This window comes from Heptranchias perlo, chromosome 6 (assembly GCF_035084215.1).
Source record: "Heptranchias perlo isolate sHepPer1 chromosome 6, sHepPer1.hap1, whole genome shotgun sequence".
Taxonomy (NCBI): domain Eukaryota; kingdom Metazoa; phylum Chordata; class Chondrichthyes; order Hexanchiformes; family Hexanchidae; genus Heptranchias; species Heptranchias perlo.
In genome coordinates this window covers 37,619,030-37,644,269 of record NC_090330.1, presented here as the reverse complement: position 1 = coordinate 37,644,269, position 25,240 = coordinate 37,619,030, and the positions used below count along the sequence as shown (strand labels likewise).

Sequence of the window (25,240 nt, the reverse complement as noted above, 5' to 3'; positions counted from 1 at the left end):
CTAAAAAATTGAATTAAGCACTTTTCAATCGAGACTAGTCTTAGTCATAATAACCCTTGAATAAATTCCTCTCCTTGCACTAGCCAATTTGGATTAGGTTACTGATAGAGAGAAGACACCCCAAAAAAATCATTGAACAGTCCCTTTTCATTAATGGTTCGTTTACATTGTCATTTCTTTTATGTTCGCTGCATTTTAAATCAAATGCTGCTTGAAAAGAGTTTCCATCCTGCCTAATTAAGGAAAAAAGCATACATATAGTATTATATCTTAGACTTGAAATCAGCCACTATTGACCTTTGTGGTCACTAACATTATAGTATGTGTTTTAAATTTATTAGATTCATCTATTATAGAACCTTGTTCTCCATTCGATTTATTAGTACATTTATACCAGGAATGTTCATATCCATTCATTTCCAGTATCAACAAATATATTAGTAAATAGAATAAAAAGCTGCCCAATGTGAATCCAATAAATTTAAATGCAGGTTATAATTGACAAAACATCTCCGAGAGTTTCAAATCTAGTTTAATAAAAGGTCAATTGGGAACATAATCTCAGTTACAACAGCTGTGGTATAAAGAAAGGGAAAGGGAAAGGGAAAGGGAAAGCAACAAACCAACCAACACTATAAATACTTTAACAAAAATCTTAAGATTTTCGTTAATGAATATAGTGTTGGAAAACTTCAAAATAGTTAGCCCACTTCAATAACAAGCAGTTCAGTTAGAGCACTCTTGCATTTTAAAATGAAGAAACACGAATGGTTCACTTGCCAATCTAGTAGATTTGAAGGCCGTCATTGCCAGCGTACATCCCTCAAACAAAAACATTTGCTCACTCACGAACAAAGCTCTTATTGTGGATGATTCGATTGATAGTGCATAGGATTAGGCAGTGACTCTTTGCCCTTTACAGAAGACCCCACTTTACAATACTTTTTCCACCACTTGCACCGCCCACATTGCCATGGTGATCGTACATTCAAGTTGTTTTTATTGAGCACTTAGTGAAAATAGATTTTATTTCACCCCCCATTGTTCCAGGCCAATGCAATGACATGCCATTCCAATACATTATGGCACATAGTAGTTAATGGATTTGTGCCAATGATGCCCTGTATGCTGGGGTCCTGATTTAAAGACATGCCACAGTGAGGTAATGTTAAGTGAGAGAAATGACAGACATTCCTTCTAGATTGCTGTCACGCTTCTCCTTGCACACTGTTCCTGGCTGACTCTTGGAGAGACCTGGGGTCAGGCTGTTTCCCATCTTCTCAAGTGAACCGACTAAGAGGGGAAGGAGGAGAAAAATATCTTAAAACAAAACTTTTGCAGTTTCATTTCCTCTATTAGACATCCTGAAGCTGAAGACTGTGATGAAGGCAAGCACCTCGACATGAAAAAGCATTGGCTTAGTCGTAATTACCTTTTATTAAGCATAAATAGAATTTGTTTTTAAATGCATGCTATTACAATGTGTCCATTTGTGAAACAAGTTTCAAAATAAAATCTAAATCTGGGGATACAAGTACATAATAGCCACTTAAAACATTTTAGCATTTTTCAATTATCACACACCAATTCCCTTGATCATAATAACTCTGCACAATCCTAATACTAGATATATTTCTACATATGTTTTCTAATTCTCCATCAGAGAAAACATGATAATAACGATGGAAAACTGCAAGTTCTTTGGACCCAGTAGGTGGCAGCGGCGAGGCACAATCAGCTTTATGGTGTCTTTTAACTCCATCTTTCAAATGCCAAGGAACAAGCAGATCTTGTGAATCAAAGCAGGTTCGATTTGTGTGAATAGGCAGCTTTGCACTGTTTTGTTTACCAACTGTGCCCCTAGTAAGGTCTGCCAACTGATTGAAACAAGCTGAATCTATTTTATTAGTATCTTCATTGATGTAAGAGCATTCATCCTGTTTTGGCATTTCAGTGCAATTCTTTTGTGATTGGATTAGTTTTCCTTTTCTTTCAACTAGATATTTAGATTTTACTTTGTTATGTTCCTGCTCCATTGCCCAAACATAAATAAGTCCCTTGCCTCCCGGTCGTAGAAGTCTCACAATCTCTTTGATGGCTGACAGCCTCCTTCCCTGTAATAAGAAAATGTTCTCACTGAACAAGGCCTAGTGCAAAATGGAGCAAGATATTTTGTACACATTGCAGTTAGCAGTTTACAGTAGAACTTGATGTAGACAACTGCTTAAGTACAGTAATGTCTATTATCCACACACATCCCCATTTAGGTCCCCTCATACCCTGTACTACTCTTCAGATAAGGGATGGGCAGGCAACTTGCTGTTAAAAAGATGTACAAAAGCTACTACTCTTTGACTTTGCTCATTATAACATTTTGTTATTTGCATGGATTAGGTGTTAAATGTCAGGACTTTGGAAAAAGTGTGTCTTCATTTGTAAAAACTTAAATGGATATAGAACATTATGCCAAGTGTATAGTGGAATATCCAATTTATTTTGAATGGGAGAGGACTAATAATTTGAGTGAGTTATGAAATTCTTCATTACTAGCGGAATAACTTGGTACTCCACAGTTCACAATTATCAAGTCTGCAACAAACACAACAGAACAATATTTATATAACAAATAAAAAGCAAAATACAGTTTTGAAGAAGGGTCTGCACTCAAAATGTTAACTTGTCCTATTCTCTGCTGACCTGCTGTATATTTCTAGCAATTTGTTATTGTTCAACAATAGCTTGGTCAAAGAAATGGGTTTTGAGAAGGCTTTTGAAGTGAGAAGGAAGGTAAAAATGCAGAGGACTTTGGGCAGGGAGTTAGAGAGGAGGGCCAAGATGGCTGAAAGCTCTGTGACCAATAGTGAAAAAGGAAAAGAATGGAATATATAGGAGGTCAGAGTCAGAGGACCAAAGAGCAAGGGCAGGGCAGAAGTCAGACTGAAGGGATTCAAACAGAGAATTGTCAGAGAGATAAGCATGGAGCAGAGAGGTAAAAACATATTCAAGGACCTATGAAGGGAAGGGCGGTAGGTGGGGAGGATGAGAGAGGAGGTGGTAGTTGAAGTGTTGAGGTGGGTGAATGTTGAACTTTTGTGAAGGGTGGTGATGGTGATTTTGAAATGGAGAGGAATATTCCAAGAGCAAATGGGAGCCATTTGCAATCTCAAGAAGCATTTGGTCAGGAGATGAGTCTCATGGAAGAGATGAGCTTGGAGAGGTAGGTAGGGGAATTTGGGAAAGAAACTGCAGAATGACAGGGTGTTTAATGAGCATGGGGTTTCTACAACAGGTTTGGGAATTACTTTTTTAAAAAGTGGTATGAGTCTATTTAAAGATTGTCACAAGCCTGTCTATTTCCTTCCTTCACCCCCATTTGCATTGATCAGCTAAAATGTAATGAATATTTGCCAAGATTAGGGGAGCATTTCCATTCGTAAGTCTTTCAACTGAAATCATCAGAGTACACTTTAATAGTCATAGATCATGCAATTTATCTCTCAAATCTCACTCCAGATTAGGCTGGCTTTCACATCAACAATCTCTTTAGTGACAGTTAAATGAAAAAGATGAATCTCTTCTGAGCAGAAATGGTGCCATTTTTACATCATATGACTAATTTCACACACAGCTATGGTGACTATTCAGCCCAGTTATTAAACGTGAATTTATCACATTCCATTGGATCTAAAATTTAAGGCAGATTAAGTGATTTTATCTTCATTAGTTATTGTATAAAGAAAAAACTAAATCAATATTTTATTAAATATTCACTGGTTCAAACCAAGAGAATACAAAATAAAATAAGGAATATGTTACAATTCTCAGTACATTCCCATACAGAAAGATAAGTCTTAAGTTACCTCTGTTGAAAAGTGATGAACAACAGCTATAGAAATACAGGCATCACAAACACCACTACGCAGGGGCACAAGCAAACCATCACAGATGAAGACCTCAAATTTTCTCTCTCTGCAAATATGAGCAAGGTTTTTGCTGCGATCACAACCCACCTGTTAAATGAGAATGGAAAAAAAACAGGTGCTGCAGAGGAACTTTAAAAAAAATATGAATTACACAATCACAAAATTCTCAAATTCCAAATCAACTGTACTTGAAAGGGAATAAATTGCAGGGGAGTGAGACTAATTGGATAGCTCTTTCAAAGAGCTGGCAAAGGCACGATGGGCCAAATGGCCGCCTTCTGGGTGACGACAGCTCTCGAAGGAGTGCAGTCCTGAGTATGGCACGATGGGGCAAAGGACTGCACTGGGGGGCACAGTGAACTGTAGAAATGCAGTAGTCATAGGGGCTTCGATAGTCAGGGGGACAGACAGGCGTTTCTGTGACCGCTGACATGAGTCCCGCATGGAGTATTGCCTCCGTGGTGCTAGGGTAAAGGACATCATGGAGAGGGTGCAGAACATACTGCCGGGGGGGGGAGTGGGGGAACAGCCAGAAGTTGTAGTCCACGTGGGTACCAATGACATAGGAAAGGAAAGGGATGAGGTCCTGCAGTCAGAGTTTCAGGAGCTAGGGAGGAAGTTAAAAAGCAGGACCTCAAAAAGGTAATAATCTCAGGATTACTCCCAGTGTCATGCACTAGTGAGTACAGAAATAGGAAGATAAGGCGTAGCTAGAGATATGGCGCAAGAGGGAGGGCTTCAGATGCTTGGAGCATTGGGACCAGTTCTGGGGCAGGAGAGACCTGTTCAAGACGGACGGGTTGCACCTCAACAGAGCTGGGATTAATGTCCTCATGGGGAGGTTCACTGGTGCTGTGGGGGAGGGTTTAAACTAATTTGGCAGAGGGATGGACACTAGGACGTAGCAACAGAAAGCAGCAACAAGCACAAAGGACTGGGAGAGACAGATAGCACTAGAATAAGAAATAGTACAGTATTAGGTGGGATCAGACTAAGAGAATACGAGATGGTCTAAGATATAGAGTGCATGTGTGTAAACACACGAAACGTGGTAAATAAGGTTGGTGAGCTGCAGGCTCAAAAAGCCACATGGGAATATGATGTGGTGGCGATAATGGAGACCTGGCTTTAAAAAAGGGCAGGATAGGGTACTAAATATTTCTGGATACAAAGTGTTCAGGAAAGATAGGGAAGGAAAAAAAGAGGGTGGGGTGGCAATATTGATTAAGGAGAATATTACAGTGCTGGAGAGAGAGGATGTCCTTGAGGGGTCAAGGGCAGAATCTATTTGGTTAGAGTTAAGAAACAATGGAGGCACTATTACACTACTGGATGTATTCTATAGGCCACCAACTACTGGGAAGAATGTGGAGGAGCGAATTTGCAGGGAAATTACAGAGAGGTGCACGAACTATTGATCAGTGATAACGGGGACTTCAACTATCCTAATATAGACTGGGATAGTAATAGTGTAAAGGACAAGGGGGGAGGGATTTCTGAAGTGTGTTCAGGAGGACTTTTTTGATCAGTATGTTTCCGGCCCAACGAGGATGGAGGCATTGCTGAATCTCGTTCTGGGGAATGAGTGAGTCAAGAGAAGCAAGTGTTAGTGGGGGAACATTTAGGGAACAGCGATCATAGTATCAAAAGGTTTAGATTAGTTATGGAAAAGGACAAGGAGTAATCTAGAGTAAAAATACTTAATTGAAGAAGAGCCAATTTCAGTGGGTTGAGAATGGATCTGACCCGGCTAAATTGGAATCAAAGATTGGTAGGGAAAACTATATCGAGCAGTGGGCGGCCTTTAAAGAGGAGATGATTCAGGTACATTCCCACGAAGGGGAAAGGTAGGGCAACTAAAGCCAGAGTTCCCTGGATAATGAGAGAGATAGAGAGCAAGATGAAGCAGAAAAAGGGGGCATATGACAGATGTCAGGTTGATAATACAAGTGAGAACCAGGCTGAATATAGAAAGTACAGAGAAGAAGTGAAAATGGAAATAAGAGGGTCAAAGAGAGAGTATGAGAATAGATTGGTGGCTAACATAAAAGGGAATCCAAGTCTTCTGTAAGCAAATAAATAGTAAATGGGTAGTAAGAGGGGTGGGGCCAATTAGGGACCAAAAAGGAGATCTACGCATGGAGGCAGAGGACATGGCTAAGGTACTAAATGAGTACTTTGCATCTGACTTTACCAAGGAAGAAGATGCTGCCGAAGTCACAGTAAAAGAGGAGGTAGTTGAGATACTGGATGAGCTAAATATTGATAAAGGAGGTACTAGAAAGGCTGGCTGTACTTAAAGTAGATAAGTCACCCGGTCCGGATGGGATGTATCCTAGGTTGCTGAGGGAAGTAAAGTGGAAATTGCGGAGGTACTGGGCGTAATCTTCCAATCCTCCTTAGATACGGGGTGGTACCAGAGGACTGGAGAATTGCAAATATTACACCCTTGTTCAAAAGAAGGGTGCAAGGATAAACCCAGCAACTACAGGCCAGTCAGTTTAACCTCGGTAGTGGGGAAGCTTTTAGAAACTATAATCCGGGACAAAATTAAGTCACTTGGACAAGTGTGGATTAATAAAGGAAAGCCAGCATGGATTTGTTAAATGCAAATCATGTTTAACTAACTTGATTCAGTTTTTTGATGAGGTAACAGAGAGGGCTGACGAGGGCAATGTGGTTGATGATGTGTATATGGAATTTCAAAAGGCCTTTGATAAAGTGCCACGTAATAGGCTTGTCTGCAAAATTGGAGCCCATGCAATAAAAGGGGCAATGGCAGCATGGATACGAAATTGGCTAAGTGACAGGAAACAGAGAATAGTGCTGAACGGTTGTTTCTCGGACTGGAGGAAGGTATACAGTGGTGTTCCTCAGGGGTCGGTCATAGGACCACTGCTTTTTTTGATATGTATTAATGACATGGACTTGGGTGTACAGGGTACAATTTCCAAATTTGCAGATGAGAGAAAACTTGGAAGTGTAGTAGTGAGGAGGATAGTGATAGACTTCAAGAGGACACAGACAGGCTGATGGAATGGGCGGACACATGGCAGATGAAATTTAACACAGAAGTGCGAAGTGATACCTTCTGGCAGGAAGAATGAGGAGAGGCAATATAAACTAAATGGTACAATTCTAAAGGGGGTGCAGGAACAGAGAGACCTGGGGGTATATGTGCACACATCTTTGAAGGTGGCAGGACAGGTTGAGAAAGCGGTTAAAAAAGCATACGGGATCCTGGGCTTTATAAATAGAGGCATAGAGTACAAAAGCAAGGAAGTTATTTTGGACCTTTATAAAACACTGGTTCAGCCACAACTGGAGTATTGTGTCCAATTCTGGGCACCGCACTTTAGGAAGGATGTGAAGGCCTTAGAGACAGGGTGCAGAAAAGATTTACTCGAATGGTTCCAGGGATGAGAGACTTCAGTTATGTGGATAGACTGGAGAAGCTGGGGTTGTTCTTCTTAGAGCAGAGACAGTTAAGAAGAGATTTGATAGGAGTATTCAAAATCAGGAAGGGTTTGGATAAATTAAATAAAGAAAAACTGTTCCCATTGGCGGAAGGGTCGAGAACCAGAGGACACAGATTTAAGGTGATTAGCAAAAGAACCAAACGACGTGAGGAATAACTTTTTTTAACGCAGCGAGTAGTTATGATCTGGAATGCGCTGCCTGAAAGGGTGGTGGAAGCAGATTCAACCGTGGCTTTCAAAAAGGAATTGGATAAATACTTGAAGGGAAAAATTTGCAGGGCTACAGGGAAAGAGCAGGGGAATGAGACTAACTGATTGTTCTTACAAAGAGCCAGCACAGGCACGGGCCGAATGGCCTCCTTCTGTGCTGTAACCATTCTATGAACTATTAACAAGCTTCTGCTCATTTAATACACAAATTCAGTTTCATCTCAGTAATCCAATGAATCATTTTCTATTCAGATTAAAAGTTGAGAGAGAGAGAATATTAAGCATATAAATAAGATCTTAAGTCACTTCTTAGGATACAAAGAAAACACATTCTGATTTAATACATACAGAAGTGAGTGTAAATGGCTGAGATATTAATTTTGATATTAAATAATCTTCATCGTAGACCAGTACCCTTTTAACATTTTGCGGGGGGTGGGGGGGGTTCTGTCAAAAAGCTACCACAAAGGAATGGATGATACATTTTGATGTGTAACCATCAAACCAACCAATCTAACCTCACACACAATCAGATGCAAATCCCCTCCCACCCACTCCCCATTTACCTGATGTGGATCACAAACTTCTCATTGTAAATTTTATTAAGAGACTTCACAATCGGCAATCTCCCTCCTCACCCAAACTTTAAAAAATGTACCCAACTTTAGTTATTAACCCCAAGCTTTGATGGTAAGAGTAAGAATCCAGATAAACATGTGAAATGAAAGATCGGCACAGATCTCAATCATTTAAGGATTTATAATGATCAGCACATTAGAATGATCCAACGCAGTGGAACAAGTAATTCACTGCCTGGCTATTAAGCTGGAGGCTGCAAATTCAACGGTCAGGCTGTTTTTGATTTCCGTTGGCTCCAATTTAGCCAGTCATATGAAGCAATCTATAAAGTGAGATTTTCCATTTCAAAAAGGAGAGAATGGGAGAGAAACAAATTGGGAGATATGGGGACAAAATATGATCCCATGAGCCAAATATTTTTCATATTCAATTGTACCCTGACCTAAATAACAACCACTTTTGAAAGTTTGATAAACCTAGCTCAAAGCATTATTGAGTCTGATGCGCACACACAGTCAATACTCTATCAGCCCTGTAGCATATCTCGTGGTAGCAGATAATTTGTTTGACACAGCACAGACAAAAGTACCTTCATCTTATGGTATTAAACTATTAACCCCATGCTGCCAGCAATGTAAATGCCCTCTCTGTGCTCAGAATATATATTAGTCAACACCACTTGTTTGAACAGTCTAAAAAAATATAGGCCATATTAACGATAATTATAATACAAGCAGTGCACAACAAAAATAAATACAGGTGAAAAGCGTTACTGTCGGCAGTTGCGTGGTGCAGGTAGAGGAAGAGGGGATGGGAAAGAAAGACCCTGCTCGGGGAGAGAGGAGTAGAGAGAGATCCTGTATGGGCCAAAGGGTGAAACTGTTGGCTGCTATGTTGTATTATTTGATTACCTTGGAGTTTCCCATGGGTTAGCTATATTACATACACTTTGGTATTTACAGTGAGTGGCAGATGAGATGTTTTGCTACTAGTGGCTCTTTTTCAATGAGCAAAAGAGAATTTCAGCTAATTTTGCTGCTACGATATGTGCAAACCTCTATCTCCATGTTCTTTTCTCCGAATGCAGCATTGTTTATTATAAATCTGACTAATTCTTTGTATTCTAGAGAAATAGGATTTCAAGTATCTCACTCGACTTCATTACTACAGCCACTTGCATTTACATGACAGTTTTAATGTAGAAAAGTATTAAAAGGCTCTTTGCAGAGGGAAAATAAAAAGGAACCAAGACACAAGGGAAGAGTTAAGAGTGGTGGCCTAAAGCTTTGTTGAAGAAAAAGGGTTTTGAGAAGGTTTTTATTAGAGAAGAGAAAAGGAAGAAAAGGTTTTATGGAGGGAAGTCCACAGAGTGAGGTGGAAGCCTCTGGCAGCAATGAAAGGGTGAAAGGATGGTGTCAGAGGACCAAAAGGGCACTGGAAAGGATGCAAGCCTGAGAATGTTGGTGGGGTGACGCTGTGGCAGGATTTGAAGATAATTAGGGTTTTAAATTCAACACATTGGGGGACAGAGAGCAGGTATAGATCAGCAAGAACGGGGGTGAGTGGGGCTTAGTCGCGGGCACCTGAGGTTTGAACGAGTTCAAATCTATGCAGGAAGGCGGCCAGCAAGCAGGACACTGGAATGGAGAGTTAAGAAGGAACAAAAGCATAAAGAAGGATTTTGCTGACAGTAGGGGATTTGGGGCAGAAGCAGGCGATGTTGTGGAGGTAGAAGTAAACAGTCTCAGTCATGTATAGGGCGTGGGATTTGAAACTCAACTCCAGGTCAAATAAGATGCCATGATTCCACAAGGCCTGATTCAGCCTGAGCAATTGCCTGGGTGCGCAGGGGAGGGGATTAATCAGCTGCAAGTAAGTGAATTTTAAGGCAGGGCTTAAAACAACGGCTTTGGTCTTATCAGTGTTCAGTTGGAGGAAGTTTTCACTCATCCACAACTTGCCACTCAAGCAGTCTGACAGCACAGAGGGGTCTGTACCATCCAGAAAATTAGTGGAAAGCTGGGTGACATCAACATGCATATGGAAGCTAACCCCATGCCTATAAATGATATTACCAAGGAGCAGTATTTTGATGAAGAGGAGGGACCTGTGGACAATTGGTGGACATGCACTGGCTGCGTTTAAACAGGTAGAGATGGAACGTGAGAGCGGTGTCACAGAGCTAGACAACAGAGGAGAAATGATAGAGGAGCATGACAGATCCATCGTGTAAAATGCCACATAGAGGTCAAGGAGGGATAGCACTCTGTGGTCACACTCACATAGGATGTTATTTGTGACTGACCAACAGGGTCTCAGTGATGTGAGCAGGGCAGAAGTCGGACTGACAGGATTCAAATGGAGTTTTGGGAGAAATGGGCACGGAGCTAGAACATGGTAACATGTTCAAGGACCTTGAGGAGCAAATTGAGATGGTGTGGTTGTTGGAGAGAACAGACAGGTCAAGTGTGGGCTTTTTATGGGGTTGATGACAGCCGTTTGAACTTGTTTCCAGCAAATCCATTGAAAGCACAGGCAAGAAGGCAGTTGTTCAAAAGAAACAGTGATAGGTGGAGGCCACAAGAGTGGGAGCTGGAGTTTGAGTAAATTTGTGAGGGAGCTGGGGGAGCCTGTTTTTTTTTAAAAATTGAAGCCGAGGGTAATGGTTGTAGTATTGAAGGAAGGCCAAGGGATGCAGGTGGTAAAAGAAAATGAGGAAGTGATCAGAGAGATCAAGACCTTGAAAGTGAAGACGCCCAATCAGATGGCGAGGTCAAATGGGTGGCAATGGGTGTGGTTTGGAGAACTTATGTAAAGGGGGAGATTGAGTGTGGGCAGAGAAGTCACAGCAGAGGAGCCAAGGGAGTTTGGGTGTGTTTTGAAGTCAGAGGACGAGAAGTTGCGAAGGGAGGAGATTTGTGTTGAATACACGTGGGGCTTGGAAGGGTACAAGATGGAAATAATCATTTTAAATGAGATGGGAGGGATGAAAGAGGCTCAGGGGCTTCAAGAGGAAAAGGTGCCAGATGGAAAAGCGAGGGTTGTGAAAAAGAGAAGCTGAGGTGCAATTTGATGAGTGCGTCACTATTGCCACAGATGTTTGGGCAGGGCAAGTAATGGAATGTGTAGCCAGACAGGAAGATTTTGGTGAGGAGGAAAAAGTCGCCATCCTTACACCAGGTTTCTGTTGGTGCCAGAATGTTAGTAGATTCACCCACAATGAGGGTCTTGTTTATGACCAGCCAAACATTCTAGAGTTTGGCAGCCTGCCTTATTACAGTTGCTATAGTATTGCATAGGATACAAAAAGATACCATTTCTCTCCCTTTACCACCCCCAGTAAAATTTAAAAGGCTCAATTTCTCATGAAACTATTAATTCTTAATAATCAAAGCTGAATACAGTCACTGTAGCCTTAATTTAAAAAAATGCAGTTATACACAGCCATTTTTTGTGTTTGTGTCTGAAGATTAAGAAATGTATATTTACCATGAACAAGTCCTTGTTCACACCCAGGTATTTGCCATTTCCACAACCAACATCAGCCACAAAAGCTCCGTCTGGCAGTGCTTCGAGGAATTCGATCACCTTTGGCCATGGGGTGTGCCTGGTACTGCTGAAGTGGCCAGCGATCTCATCATAGACATCGTGCACATACTTGTGCTCTAGCTTTGTGGCATCCCCATCGCTGCTTGGGACTGTGGGTGGGGGGTCCCTGCACTTGCGGCTAATCTGGCTGTCACAGACTTCTGGGTAAGCTGCAGACAAGAGAAAAACATCCTTTTTCTAATTGAAATAGCTCCAATTTACCATCTGAAATTAGAACTAAAAGAAAATTGCACATGTAAAACTGTTGTACATTTCAGTTGACACAAAAATAGCTGTTCCAAAGTCAACTCCGCATCATGAAAATCACTGACGTTACACAGAATTTTCCTTTCAATTGGCTGTTTCACAAAATCAATACATTGTGCACTTCCTCCACCTACAGTGTTTGCTTGAAGAGTAAGCCAACTTCTACCTTATGCAGACACTCCATTTCCCATCCTCCTAACTAATTCATTATGAAGTTGTCCATTGTATTCCAGCAATAGGATGTTTTGGCTGAGACTCGATAGTGCTACCAACCAAACTAAGCTGATGGACAAAACTGATCTGGTAGTGCTGAAAGCTGACACTGCATTGCAAGAGTGGGGAACATTGTTTAATTCCTCAACATCCCTCACCTTGAGGAGAATTTTTTTTTACAAAAAACTAAAAATATTCCTCAGGCTGGAAAGATATTACTATTTGCTAATTTCTATAATGGGCTGTAGCAGTGAGAGGAGAGAAAATGGCAGCAACAGTCATAGAATTTCAGAAGTGTGTTCCCGCTGCACCATAAAGAGCTGATCATATCCTTGAGCCTTGTAGCTAAGGAAAGAAGCATTAGAACTTAAAGTTCAGAGTGAAAAAGGCCTTTCGGCTCATCAAGGCCACTCCACCTAGAGTCAGTTTATGATTTTTCTATCATGGACTATTTCCCTGTCCCATCCTTACTTTAAGAAACAGCAAGTTCCTTCTGTTGCCACACCTGAAAATAGTTCAAGCAGTGCTGATAACCTTCCTATAGCCTGCAATCTCAACAGATATCAATCTGGCTTGCCTTTAAGGGTGTCAAATTAGCCCAAATCAACTTTTTTCTTGGTAAGCCTGCTCCAGATGTCCATTAACATGAGGGGGAAAAGTTGTTTCTACTCTCTAACCACACTTAAAACTTGTGAATTTTGTACTCGTGTCCACTAGTCCTATGGTCATTGAACAGTGCAATGAAAATATATAAACCAATTACCGTTCACTCTTGGCTTAATAAAATAATCTGTAAAGCACATGTATTAATATCAAGAACATCTAATCAACTGGCAGCATCAGATATTATCCGGGGGTGAGGAACACAGGTTAAAAAAAAGATGGCATGGTGTCTCAGACTACTTTCACATACATCCCAATAACTGGCTCAAGAGATCAAATCACCCAGCCAACCTCTTGGTCAGGGAATAGTGCTTGGCATAGGGAGAACTCAGAAAAAAGAAAAACCACTTACAACAATCACAGGGAGTTAGCCTGACTTTTCGGAAGGTAAAACTTGTCCTCGTTCCCCTCTTGTTTAAGGTCAAGTTACTGATGTCACCACAGATAGTTCCAGTCTTTTGGATCTCTGATGCTGGCACTACATCAAACTTTCTAGGTGTAATTCTGTTGGATGCAAAAAAAGACAATGCATGCATCAGGATTGAGCACTTCACAACTTACAAGATGCTACTATTTAGATAAACCTATCATAACCAGCACTGAAGTGATAAATGAAGTTGATTCATAGATAAAGAAATCACAAATAGGTTGGGACCAGCCTTGTGAAATAAATATTTAAATAAAAAGGTACAGATACCGGTTTAGCTCCTGGAAACTGTAGATGGATTGACCAACTGAATGATCGCAGATAAAAGCTACCTATCCTCAATTTTCTGCTTTGGTACATACACATTGTTGGCAGGTGCTGTAAACTGATCAACCATTTCTGCAATTAATCAGAATACCCACACACAATTTCCTGGACCAGTACCGACACTCATGCCCTATTGTTTAACTATTCCTTCATGTTTAGTGAGTTATTGTCAGACTCATGAATGACTTGACTTTCATCCCCTATAAATTAATCTTCCTGGAGACAGTCAAATGTATAATTAGAATTAAGCCCATAATTAAAAAATGACCACTGTCATGCTTACAACATTGCTGCAGTTTCATCACAGACTAGGAACAGTGAGGTGCAGTGTCTTTAAGAGAATATCTTCAGTTGAGTGTGTAAAATGAAAGAACACAAAAAAGGGTGTAAAAGAAATGACAGCCATCCGTGGCTAAGTAAAGAAATCAAGGATAGTATCCGACTAAAAACAAGGACATATAAGGTAGCCAAACTTAGTGGGAGGATAGAAGATTGGGAATTCTTCAAAAGACAGCAAAAAGTAACTAAAGGATTGATTAAGAAAGGGAAGTTAGATTATGAAAAGAAATTAGCAAAAAATATAAAAACAGATAGCAAGAGTTTCTATAGTTATATAAAAAGAAAAAGGGTGGCTAAGGCAAACATAGGTCCCTTAGAGGATGAGACCGGGAAATTAATGGTGGGAAACATGGAGATGGCAAAAATGCTGAACAAATATTTTGTTTCAGTCTTTACAGTAGAGGGCACTAAGAATATCCCAACACTGGACAAACAGGGGACTCTCGGGGGGGAGGAGCTAAATACGATTAAAATCACTCAGGAGATGGTACTCAGTAAAATAATGGGACTCAAGGCGGATAAATCCCCTGGACCTGATGGCTTCCATCCTAGGGTCTTGAGGGAAGTGGCAGTAGGGATTGTGGATGCTTTGGTGATAGTTTTCCAAAATTCCCTGGACTCAGGAGAGGTCCCGGCAGATTGGAAAACTGCTAATGTAACACCGTTATTTAAAAAGGGTAGTAGGCAGAAGGCTGGAAATTATAGGCCAGTTAGCTTAACATCTGTGGTGGGTAAAATTTTGGAGTCTATTATTAAGGAGACAGTAACGGAACATTTAGATAAGCATAATTTAATAGGACAAAGTCAGCATGGCTTTATGAAGGGGAAGTCATGTCTGACAAATTTGCTTGAGTTCTTCGAGGATATAACGTATAGGGTGGATAAAGGGGAACCAGTGGACGTAGTGTATTTAGACTTCCAGAAGGCATTCGACAAGGTGCCACATAAAAGATTATTACTTAAGATAAAAAATCACGGGATTGGGGGTAATATTCTGGCATGGGTGGAGGATTGGTTATCGAACAGGAAGCAGAGAGTTGGGATAAATGGTTCATTTTCGGACTGGCAACCAGTAACCAGTGGTGTTCCACAGGGGTCGGTGCTGGGTCCCCAACTCTTTACAATCTATATTAACGATTTGGAGGAGGGGACCGAGTGCAACATATCAAAATTTGCAGATGATACAAAGATGGGAGGGAAAGTAGAGAGTGAGGAGGACATAAAAAACCTGCAAGGGGATATAGACAGGCTGGGTGAGTGGGCGGAGATTTGGCAGATGCAATATAATATTGGAAAATGTGAGGTTATGCACTTTGGCAGGAAAAATCAGAGAGCAAGTTATTTTCTTAATGGCGAGAGACTGGAAAGTACTGCAGTACAAAGGGATCTGGGGGTCCTAGTGCAAGAAAATCAAAAAGTTGGTATGCAGGTGCAGCAGGTGATCAAGAAAGCCAACGGAATGTTGGCTTTTATTGCTAGGGGGATAGAATATAAAAACAAGGAGGTATTGCTGCAGTTATATAAGGTATTGGTGAGACCGCACCTGGAATACTGCATACAGTTTTGGTCTCCATACTTAAGAAAAGACATACTTGCTCTCGAGGCAGTACAAAGAAGGTTCACTCGGTTAATCCCGGGGATGAGGGGGCGGACATATGAGGAGAGGTTGAGTAGATTGGGACTCTACTCATTGGAGTTCAGAAGAATGAGAGGCGATCTTATTGAAACATATAAGATTGTGAAGGGTCTTGATCGGGTGGATGCAGTAAGGATGTTCCCAAAGATGGGTGAAACTAGAACTAGGGGGCATAATCTTAGAATAAGGGGCTGCTCTTTCAAAACTGAGATGAGGAGAAACTTCTTCACTCAGAGGGTGGTCGGTCTGTGGAATTTGCTGCCCCAGGAAGCTGTGGAAGCTACATCATTAGATAAATTTAAAACAGAAATAGACAGTTTCCTAGAAGTAAAGGGAATTAGGGGTTATGGGGAGCGGGCAGGAAATTGGACATGAAGCTGAGTTCGGATCGGTCAATGCCCTGTGGGTGGCGGAGAGGGCCCAGGGGCTATGTGGCCGGGTCCTGCTCCGACTTCTTGTGTTCTTTAGATTTGTGGTTGGGATCAGATCAGCCATGATCTTATTGAATGGCGGAGCAGGCTCGAGGGGCCGATTGGCCTACTCCTGCTCCAATTTCTTATGTTCTTATGTTCTTATTCACTGATCCTTTCCAAAAAAGCTGGGTTACTGCCAAAACAAAGAAATGTCAGCAACCGGTCCAACTTTGACAAATGGCTCCACCAAACAAACTTTTCTATTTTCAAAGTTGTATCGTTTAAGCATTTTTCAGATTCAGTGCTTTTCTTTTTATATATAAAAAAAACGAGTATCATTCCATGCAGACAACACATTCTGAGCCGCAGAGGCAAAGTCCTTGAGCTGACTGCCAGGATACTATTTTGCAACACAACATAAGTGGACCATTAGGACAAAGGGGATTAAAAATACATAACTGTATCTTCATAGTTTCTCTATAAAGCTCATTATCAAGGACTCAAAATTCAGATAATTTAATTGTTCTTCGCCATTGGTTTTGAAATTTATGCAAGATTTGCAGTTTGTCTAATCTATACATTACTCACCCATGACTCCAGAAGTATCTGGATTCACCAGTCATCACCAGCAGACTACGACGGGGTAATATCACTGCAACGCTGCAGCCAGTTGGGTGTTTAAAATCCATCACAGTCTACAGATAAAAACAAGAATACATTTTTTTTTGCTTTAAATCCAAAATTACTTTAAAATATAAAATTAAAAAATGTCAAGCTAAAAAAACTTCTGTCACGAAGAGGGAAAGTACTGAAATGCTCATTTATTTCAACTGGCAGCAAAACAGTTTTCCAATGTGTGAGCTGATAGTAATGGGAAACTCCAACATATATATTGTGTAGATATTTATTAACTAAATTTGTTCTTATTTTCAATGCAATAAATGAGAAAAATTAGCCTTTAATAAAATTAGCATTTATTAAAGCCAAAGACATCAGTAGTTTGTGTTAGGGTAACAAGCTAATTTCTATTAAACTCCGGAAGATTATTACACAAGATACCTTCTACCAGTGACCAGCATGAGGTTCCCAGCCACTTTGAGACGCAAGCCACATTAGCAAGCTGCGGGTTCCAAGCAGGAAATCGACCAGTTCCCACGCTGACCTAGCTGGCAGGTCGCGCCTGGGGAGGAGGGCCTTGAATGGGACCAGCAGTTTTTTTTTGGGGGGGGGGGGGTGGGGGCTGCTTAGGAGGAGCACCTCCTGGACCCACCAAAAAAAACTGAAAGCTTCCTGGGCTAACTTTTGGGCAGCCTCCAGCGGTCTCTAAGGATCGCTGGTTAGGCCACTCAGTGCCTGGTACAAGTGGGCAGATTGTGTACCGTGCAGGCTCCAAAAATTGTAGCTTCTAGAATTTACTTTTAAATGGAATCACAGTTTCCATTGACATGGAATGTTTATGGTTAATGGAGTAGGAAGCAAAGGAAATTTAAAAATAAAAAATAGGAGGGGGTGGTAGAGCAGCCAGTTAAAATAGATGCCTAGAAGCTCTGGGAGATGTATATAACATGCAAATCCACTTAATAAACCGCCCACAAAAGGATCCAAGTTGCCATAACAGATAATTCTGTTCAATTTCACTTGCCTCCTCAACAAAAACCATAGCATTTTCTTTCAAATTTTCAGTGAAATCAAGTTGCTGTTTTCCATAATAGATTACGAAAATTTAATCTGAATTAATAATTGAACCCAAATTCTGTTCCAAACCAATTAGGAAGGTATATAGGTCTACTTCAAAGGGAAGGGTCCTCACCTTGCTGCAATGGACAGAAATACTACACTGCCTCACAAAGTTGTAGGAATAAGGTACGTGCTACATTCTAAATGTCAGTTATATTGCTGTGATAAGGCACCAAAAGGAGGCCCGGTGATTCCCACAGGAAGAGGTAACCTGGGCCACTCATGTCTCCATGTTAATTAAGGGTTAAATGTTAACCCCTGCTTTTGCTGTTTTATGGAGTAGTGATGCAGATGAACAGGTAGAAAAGTTTGTATACCTTGGTGGGTTAGTATCACAGAATGGGATTTGTGAAGACATCAAAAGAAGGATTAGACTTGCCTTTGGAAGATTTAGCAGGATATGGAAAGCTAAAGATATCTTGGTAAAAACAAAGGTAAGAATTTAAGAAGTGATGGTTATCCCCACATTATTGTATGGATCTAAGTGCTGGCACATGAGAAATGTTGATGGGTAACAGCAGAGATGAATTGGTTGAGATGAATTGGTTGAGAGGAATACGAGGAGTATCCAGGATGCAAAGAATCAGGAATGATACAATAAGAACATGGCTTGGACAAGAAACAACACTTATATAGAAAATCCAAGAAGGACAACTGCGATGTTTGGTACATTTCAAGAATGGAAACAGCTAGAGCACCTTTCAAGACCCTGCATATAGAGGTACATGGAACAAGAATCCATTATTGAGGAAGTGGTAACAGGGCACTTGGAACATCATATTGTTAGGCAGATGGTTTTATGAAAAGGAAATCATGTTTGACAAGTTTATTAGAGTTTTTTGAGGATGTAACTAACTGGGTAGATAAAGGGGAACACCAGTGGATGTAGTATATTTGGATTTTCAAAAGGCATTCGATAAGGTGCCACAAAAAAGGTTGTTACGCAAGATAAGGGCTCATGGGGTTGCGGGTAACATATTAGCATGGATAGAGGATTGGTTAACAGACAGAAAGCCGACAGTAGGGATAAACGGGTCATTTTCAGGTTGACAGGCTGTAACTAGTGGGCTACCACAAGGATCGGTGCTTGGGCCTCAGCTATTGTGGAGGTACTGGCCATAATCTTCCAAACATCCGTAGATACAGGGGTGGGGCCAGAGAACAAGAATTGCAAATGTTACACCCTTGTTCAAAAAAGGGTGCAAGGATAAACCCAGCAACTATAGGCCAGTCAGTTTAACCTCAGTGGTAGGGAAACTTTTAGAAACGATAATCCAGGACAGAATTAACAGTCACTTGCACGAGGGTGGATTGATTAGGGAAAGCCAGCATGGATTTGTTAGGGAAAGCCAGCATGGATTTGTTTAAGGCAAATCGTGTTTAACTAACCTGATAGAGTTTTTTGATGAGGTAACAGAGAGGATAGACGAGGGCAATGCAGTTAAAGAGGTGTATATGGACTTTCAAAAGGCGTTTGATGATAAGCCTATCGTGCTGCACTTTATCAAGATTGCGGCCCATGGAATAAAGGGGGCAATAGCAACATGGATACAGAATTGGCTAAGGAACAGGAAACAGAGTAGTGATGAACGGTTGTTTCTCGGACTGGAGGGAGGTGTACAGTGGTGTTCCCCAGGGACTGGTACTAGGACCACTGCTTTTCTTGATTTATATTAATGGCTTGGACTTGGGTGTGCAGGGCACAATTTCAAAATTTGCAGATGACTCAAACATGGAAGGGTAAACAGTGAGGAGGATAGCAATAGATTTCAGGAGGACATAGACAGGCTGGTGACATGGGCGGACACATGGCAGATGAAATTTAATGCAGAAAAATGTGAAGTGATACATATCGGTAGGAAGAATGAGGAGAGGCAATATAAACTAGAGGGCACAATTCTAAAAGGGGTACAGGAACAGAGAGATCTGGGGGTATATGTGCACAAATAGTTGAAGGTGGCAGGACAGGTTGAGAAAGCAGTTAAAAAAGCACACAGGATTCTGGGCTTTATAAATAGAGGCATAGAATACAAAAGTATGGAAGTCATGGTGAACTTTTATAAAACACTGTTTTGGCCACAACAGTTGTGTCCAGTTCTGGGCACTGCACTTCAGGAAAGATGTGGAGGCCTTAGAGAGTGCAGAAGAGTTTTACTAGAATGATTCCAAGGATGAGGGACTTTAGTTACTCGGATAGACTGGAGAAGCTGGGGTTGTTCTCCTTAGAATGGACAGTTGCGAGGAGAATTGATAGAGGTGTTCAAAATCATGAAGGGTCTAGACAGAGTAGATAGAGAGAAACTGTTCCCATTGGTGGACGGGTCAAGAACCAGAGGACATAGATTTAAGGGATTGGCAAAAGAACCAAAGGTGACATGAGGAAAAACTCTTTTTTTTTTTTACACACAGCGAGTGGTTAGGATCTGGAATGCACTGCCCAAGTGGGTGGTGGAAGCAGATTCAATCATGGCCTTCAAAAGGGAACTGAATAAGTACTTGAAAGGAACAAAAATTGCAGGGCTACGGGGATAGGGCAGGAGAGTGGTACTAGCTGGATTGCTCTTGCATAGAGTGGCGCGGACTCGATGGGCCGAATGGCCCCTTTCCGTGCTGTAACTTTTCTATGATTCTATTTACAATCTATATTAATGACTTGGATGAAGGGACCAAGTGTAGTGTAGCCAAGTTTGCTGACAATGCAAAGTTAGGTGGGAAAGTAAGCTGTGGGGAGGACACAAAGAGTCTGCAATGGGATATAGACAGGTTAAGTGAGTGGGCATGAAGGTGGCAGATTGAGTATAATGTGGCAAAATGTGAGGTTATTCACTTTGATAGGAAGAATAGAAAAACAGAATATTTTTTTAAATGGTGAGAAACTATTAAATGCTGGTGTCCAGAGAGACGTGGGTGTCCTGGTACAAGAAACACAAAAAGTTAGCATGCAGGAACAGCAAGCAATTAGGAAGGCAAATGACATGTTGGCCTTTATTGAAAGGGGGTTGGAGTACAAGAGTAAGGAAGTCTTACTACAATTGTGCAGGGTTTTGGTGAGACCTCACCTGGAGTACTGTGTACAGTTTTGGTCTCCTTATCTAAGGAAGGATATACTTGCCTTAAAGGCAGTGCAACGAACGTTCACTAGATTGATTCCTGGAATGAGAGGGTTGTCCTGTGAGGAGAGGTTGAGCAGAATGGGCCTATACTTTCTGGAGTTTAGAAGAATGAGAGGTGATCTAATTGAAACATAAGATTCTGAGGTGGCTTGGCAAGGTAGAGGCTGAGAGGTTGTTTCTTATGGCTGGAGAGTCTAGAACTAGAGGACACGGTCGCAGAATAAGGGTTCGGCCATTTAAGACTGAGATGAGGAGGAATTTCTTCACTCAGAGGTTTGTGAATCTTTGCAATTCTCTACCCCAGAGGGCTGTGGATGCTGAGTCATTGAGTATATTCAAGGTTGAGATTGATAAATTTTTGGACTCTAGGGGAATCAAATGATATGTGGATCGGGCAGGAAAGTGAAGTGGAGAAGATCAGCCATGATCTGATTGAATGGCGAAGCAGACTCGAGGGACTGTATGACCTACTCCTACTCCTATTTCTTATGTTCTTATGAGAAGTTGAGGAAGACCGAAGAAGTGCAGGATAGACAATGTCAAGAGTTGTCACAGAAAGGGATACAGATGACTGAAGCAGGCAAGCTAGTTCAGAACTGACAAGTGGAGTGAACTCATTTGGCCCCATCGTCACTACTGAGCCGACGGACAGGAATTTAGTGGTAGTAGTATGCGGCAGTGATAAGTCGTGCACTAAAATACCCGTGCAGCGATAAGATTAGGGCTGTGGGCCAATTCCTGTTAAAAGCACTAAGCAGCCATTTAAACCCATAAAGGGAGAATTGGGCAGCTGTTAATGATGCGATTTCCCTGTGCTATGGAAGTTGTCAAACAAATCAAAGTTTGATGACCAGGTACTGGAAAGATTTCTGAGAGAATTGAAGTGGAAAAAAAAGAGGGATTCCATTTGTGGAATTCATAAGTCAGCCTCTCCAGAGACCCTGGTGTAGCAGGATGATGGGACACTGCAGAAAGGGTCAATTCTGCCTCCTAAACCCACAATATCTGAATGGTATTAGTAAAAAGTTGCCAGGCTTGAAGGAATCTGCTCCAGCAAGGGGAAGTATTGTTATACAAGACAAACACCTGCTACAAGTAGGCATTCAAGAAAGTCTGCTAACAAATTTTAAATTCTTAAGTGCTGAACTGTGCTAAATTAGCAATAATGAACGTTTCTTATTAGTTGTTGGTTATGACACATTTGCCTCCAGCAAAAAAAAACCTTGCTGGAAACAAAATAAAACCAACACTGCCCTACAAACTTCATCTATGAATACTATACAGAACAATCAGACTCCAGACATCAGGTTGGAATGACATCAACAGATTGGTTGAGCTTTGCTTTCAGTTTTATCACATCAATTCAGTCTTTCAATGTGCTATGGCCACATGACATGCATCCCAGCATGTGTGCTGTTCTATATTTAATAGCAAGGTTAATCTGTGCATTTATCCCTCATCATCATTGCAAAAAAAATTAAATGCCATAGCTGACAACTGCTAGACAGTTCTGAAAGCAGAATTTGAATTCCCACGTCGCAGGTGCGCAAAGTCTTACATCAATTTGGCAGGGAGGAAAGGAAAAGAAGTTGCTTTTTCATTGCTGCCGAGACACATTAGCAGTAACTACTGAGGCCTAAAGCTATTTAATAGCAATGTAACCAAAATAGAACTCTATCTAAAATAAGACTTTTTGATACAGAACACTCTTTGCCCTCCCCCAGTAATTGTCTGACTTGTCCTTCTGAAATCCTACCTCTTTCCGAACATTTATGGAGCACCACTGACAGTCAGAAGTGCTCGTCCAAGATAGAACTACTGGATTGAGGCAGAAGTGTGTAAAGCACCCCAATGGAGACAATTGAAATAGATAAATCTAAAGAGTTAGCTGTAAAGGACGTCTGGGTCCAAGAAATCAACCTTGAAACTGTGAAATTGAAGTCTGTTAAAACAGCACAGGCCATGAAACTCTTAAAACTCTGCCAGTCTAAAGAAGGCACTCAGCAAATGCAAGGTTCCACCCAAAAAAAGGAGTGAGGAAAAGGAGGAAAAAAGTGAATCCCCTCCCCAAAGATAATTAATTGATGAGTTTAATTTATCAACAAAGTACAGACATACACTGCGCTGGACAAGAGCTTCCTGGTGTCACTGTCAAAAAAGAAAAGAAAACTGTCTGCTTTTCATTTTAATTCACCAAATCTTCAAAAAAAAACAAAATCGATAAATCCACCCACCACAGTGAATCAATCTGCCATTTAACAGATTCTTCTTCATAAGTCATGTTCTTTGAAGTATTTCCAATTACAGTTCTTCGTTTTAACTGATTTTCTTTATTTTCTGTGATGGCAAAATCAATAAAGATCAAACTTGCAGCCTGCCTAGAATGAGTCAGAGAAAGCGAGACCAAACGCCCTATCGTTAATAATACATTAACACTTCATAGAATGTGAGAAGCTAATACCTACACATATGACAAAGATGTTATTGAATGTGATTGAGCAGACAGCATCCACACAGGATCTTAAGGTGACAAACATCAAAGTTACCAAGTAAGTAGTATTTATTTACATTAAACATAACAACAGGATCATCTGATTAACAGTACCTAGTTTGAATGAAATTAAGACTAGACTATATAAATTTAACACCAGGAAGCATTACTAAACCAAAATAAATATAGTTTATAGTTTATAATGTATAACCTTTTCAAAACAGGCTTCCAAAGTCACAGATGTCACCATGCAGAGTCCTCTCACTAATTTCTGTTAAAATTATATCCAAAATCATAGAATCATACAGCACAGGAGATCATTCAGCCCATCATGCCTGTGCCGGCTCTTTGAAAGAGCTACCAATTAATCTCACTCCCCTGCTCTTTCTCCATAGCCCTGCAATTTTTTCCCCTTCAAGTATTTATCCAATTCCCTTTTGAAAGTTACTATTGAATCTGCTTCCACCACCCTTTCAGGTATTACATTCCAGAGCATAACAACTTGCTGCGTAAAAAAAATTATCCTCATCTTCCCTCTGGTTCTCTTGCCAATTACCTTAAAACTATGTCTTCTGGTTACTGACCCACCTGCCAGTGGAAACAGTTTCTCCCTATTTACTCCATCAAAACCAGTCATAATTTTGAACACCTCATTTAAATCTCCCCTTAACCTTCTCTGCTCCAAGGAGAACAACCCCAGCTTCCCCAGTCTCTCCACATAACTGAAGTCCCTCAACCCTGGCCCCATTCTAGTAAATCTCTTCTGCACCCTCTCTAATGCCTTCACATCCTTCCTAAAGTATGGTGCCCAGAATTGAATACAATATTCCAACTGAGGCCTAACCAGTGATTTAGAACGGTTTAGCATAACTTCCTTGCTTTTGTACTCTATGCCTTTATTTATAAATGGCTATATCTAACAGTTTGAAACTATACTTCTATAAATGTTTTTAGTTAGGCTCACTGCATTTCCCAAACAGAAAACCTAGGACTAATTCCAGTAAATGGTATCTTTTGGCTGTCACCTTTGACTACATAACAGTGACTACACTTCAAAAGTAATTAATTGGCTGGAGGAATCGAATGATGCTATATGTATTATGCAAGCTCTTTCTTTTACTTAAGCTATAATTCACATTTCGTGTTGATAGCACTGTTGACGACTCCTTCCATCACTACAGCTGTAGCGAAGAATGTAAAGGTTTCATGTGCGGATAAGTGCACAGTTAAATCAAAGTACAAGGCATAGCAGAGTGTTCTGATTAACTCAAGGTCATCTATTCCAGGATGGAGCTTGCACAATCCTACATTGATCATTAGCAACCAATTGTAGTCCCTTTTTGAGAATGCATCCAATGTCACTTTTGGCATTTAGCAATACAGGAATCAAAAAAAAGAGAGATCAACAAACAAGAACACTCAATTATGGAATGCAGCCACCTTTTGACACGAGAGTGATGCTTGCTATTCTAATCCAGAGCACCATCTAGAGGTGATGCAGCAAAAAAATAACATGCCATCAAAAGGAGTTGAAATAAACAAACTCTCCAGCTCTAATATGCAGTTAGTTTATTGGGAGCATGTGTACTACATTCCAGATGCATTAGAGTGTCAGTGCTTGTAAGGTAATCAGTCAAACCAAAAACTTGACTTATGGTTTGCAATCCTGTTCCACAACACCGCACTGTGCAAAGTAATCTAAAATAGACGGGGACTGGTTTCGTTAGAACAGGGAAGATTATGAGGCGATCTGTTAGAGATGTTTAAAATTATGAAGGGATGAGACAGAGTAGATAGAAAAAGACTTTCCAGTGACTGATGTATCTATGCCCCCT

The 25,240-nt window shown here is 40.9% G+C and overlaps 1 protein-coding gene across 1 annotated transcript in view; it reads right to left on the bottom strand.

The window, feature by feature from the left end:
* Positions 1 to 547: 547 nt before the first annotated feature.
* Positions 548 to 25,240, bottom strand: part of alkbh8 (alkB homolog 8, tRNA methyltransferase) — a 44,454-nt gene continuing 19,761 nt past the window's right edge. The window contains exons 7-11 of the mRNA XM_067986136.1: positions 16,653 to 16,759; positions 13,275 to 13,426; positions 11,681 to 11,949; positions 3,861 to 4,010; positions 548 to 2,114 (exon numbers count right to left, since the gene is read on the bottom strand). Coding sequence (XP_067842237.1) covers positions 1,560 to 2,114; positions 3,861 to 4,010; positions 11,681 to 11,949; positions 13,275 to 13,426; positions 16,653 to 16,759 — 1,233 coding nt within the window. The 3' untranslated portion in view covers positions 548 to 1,559. The remainder of the gene's footprint in view (positions 2,115 to 3,860; positions 4,011 to 11,680; positions 11,950 to 13,274; positions 13,427 to 16,652; positions 16,760 to 25,240) is intronic.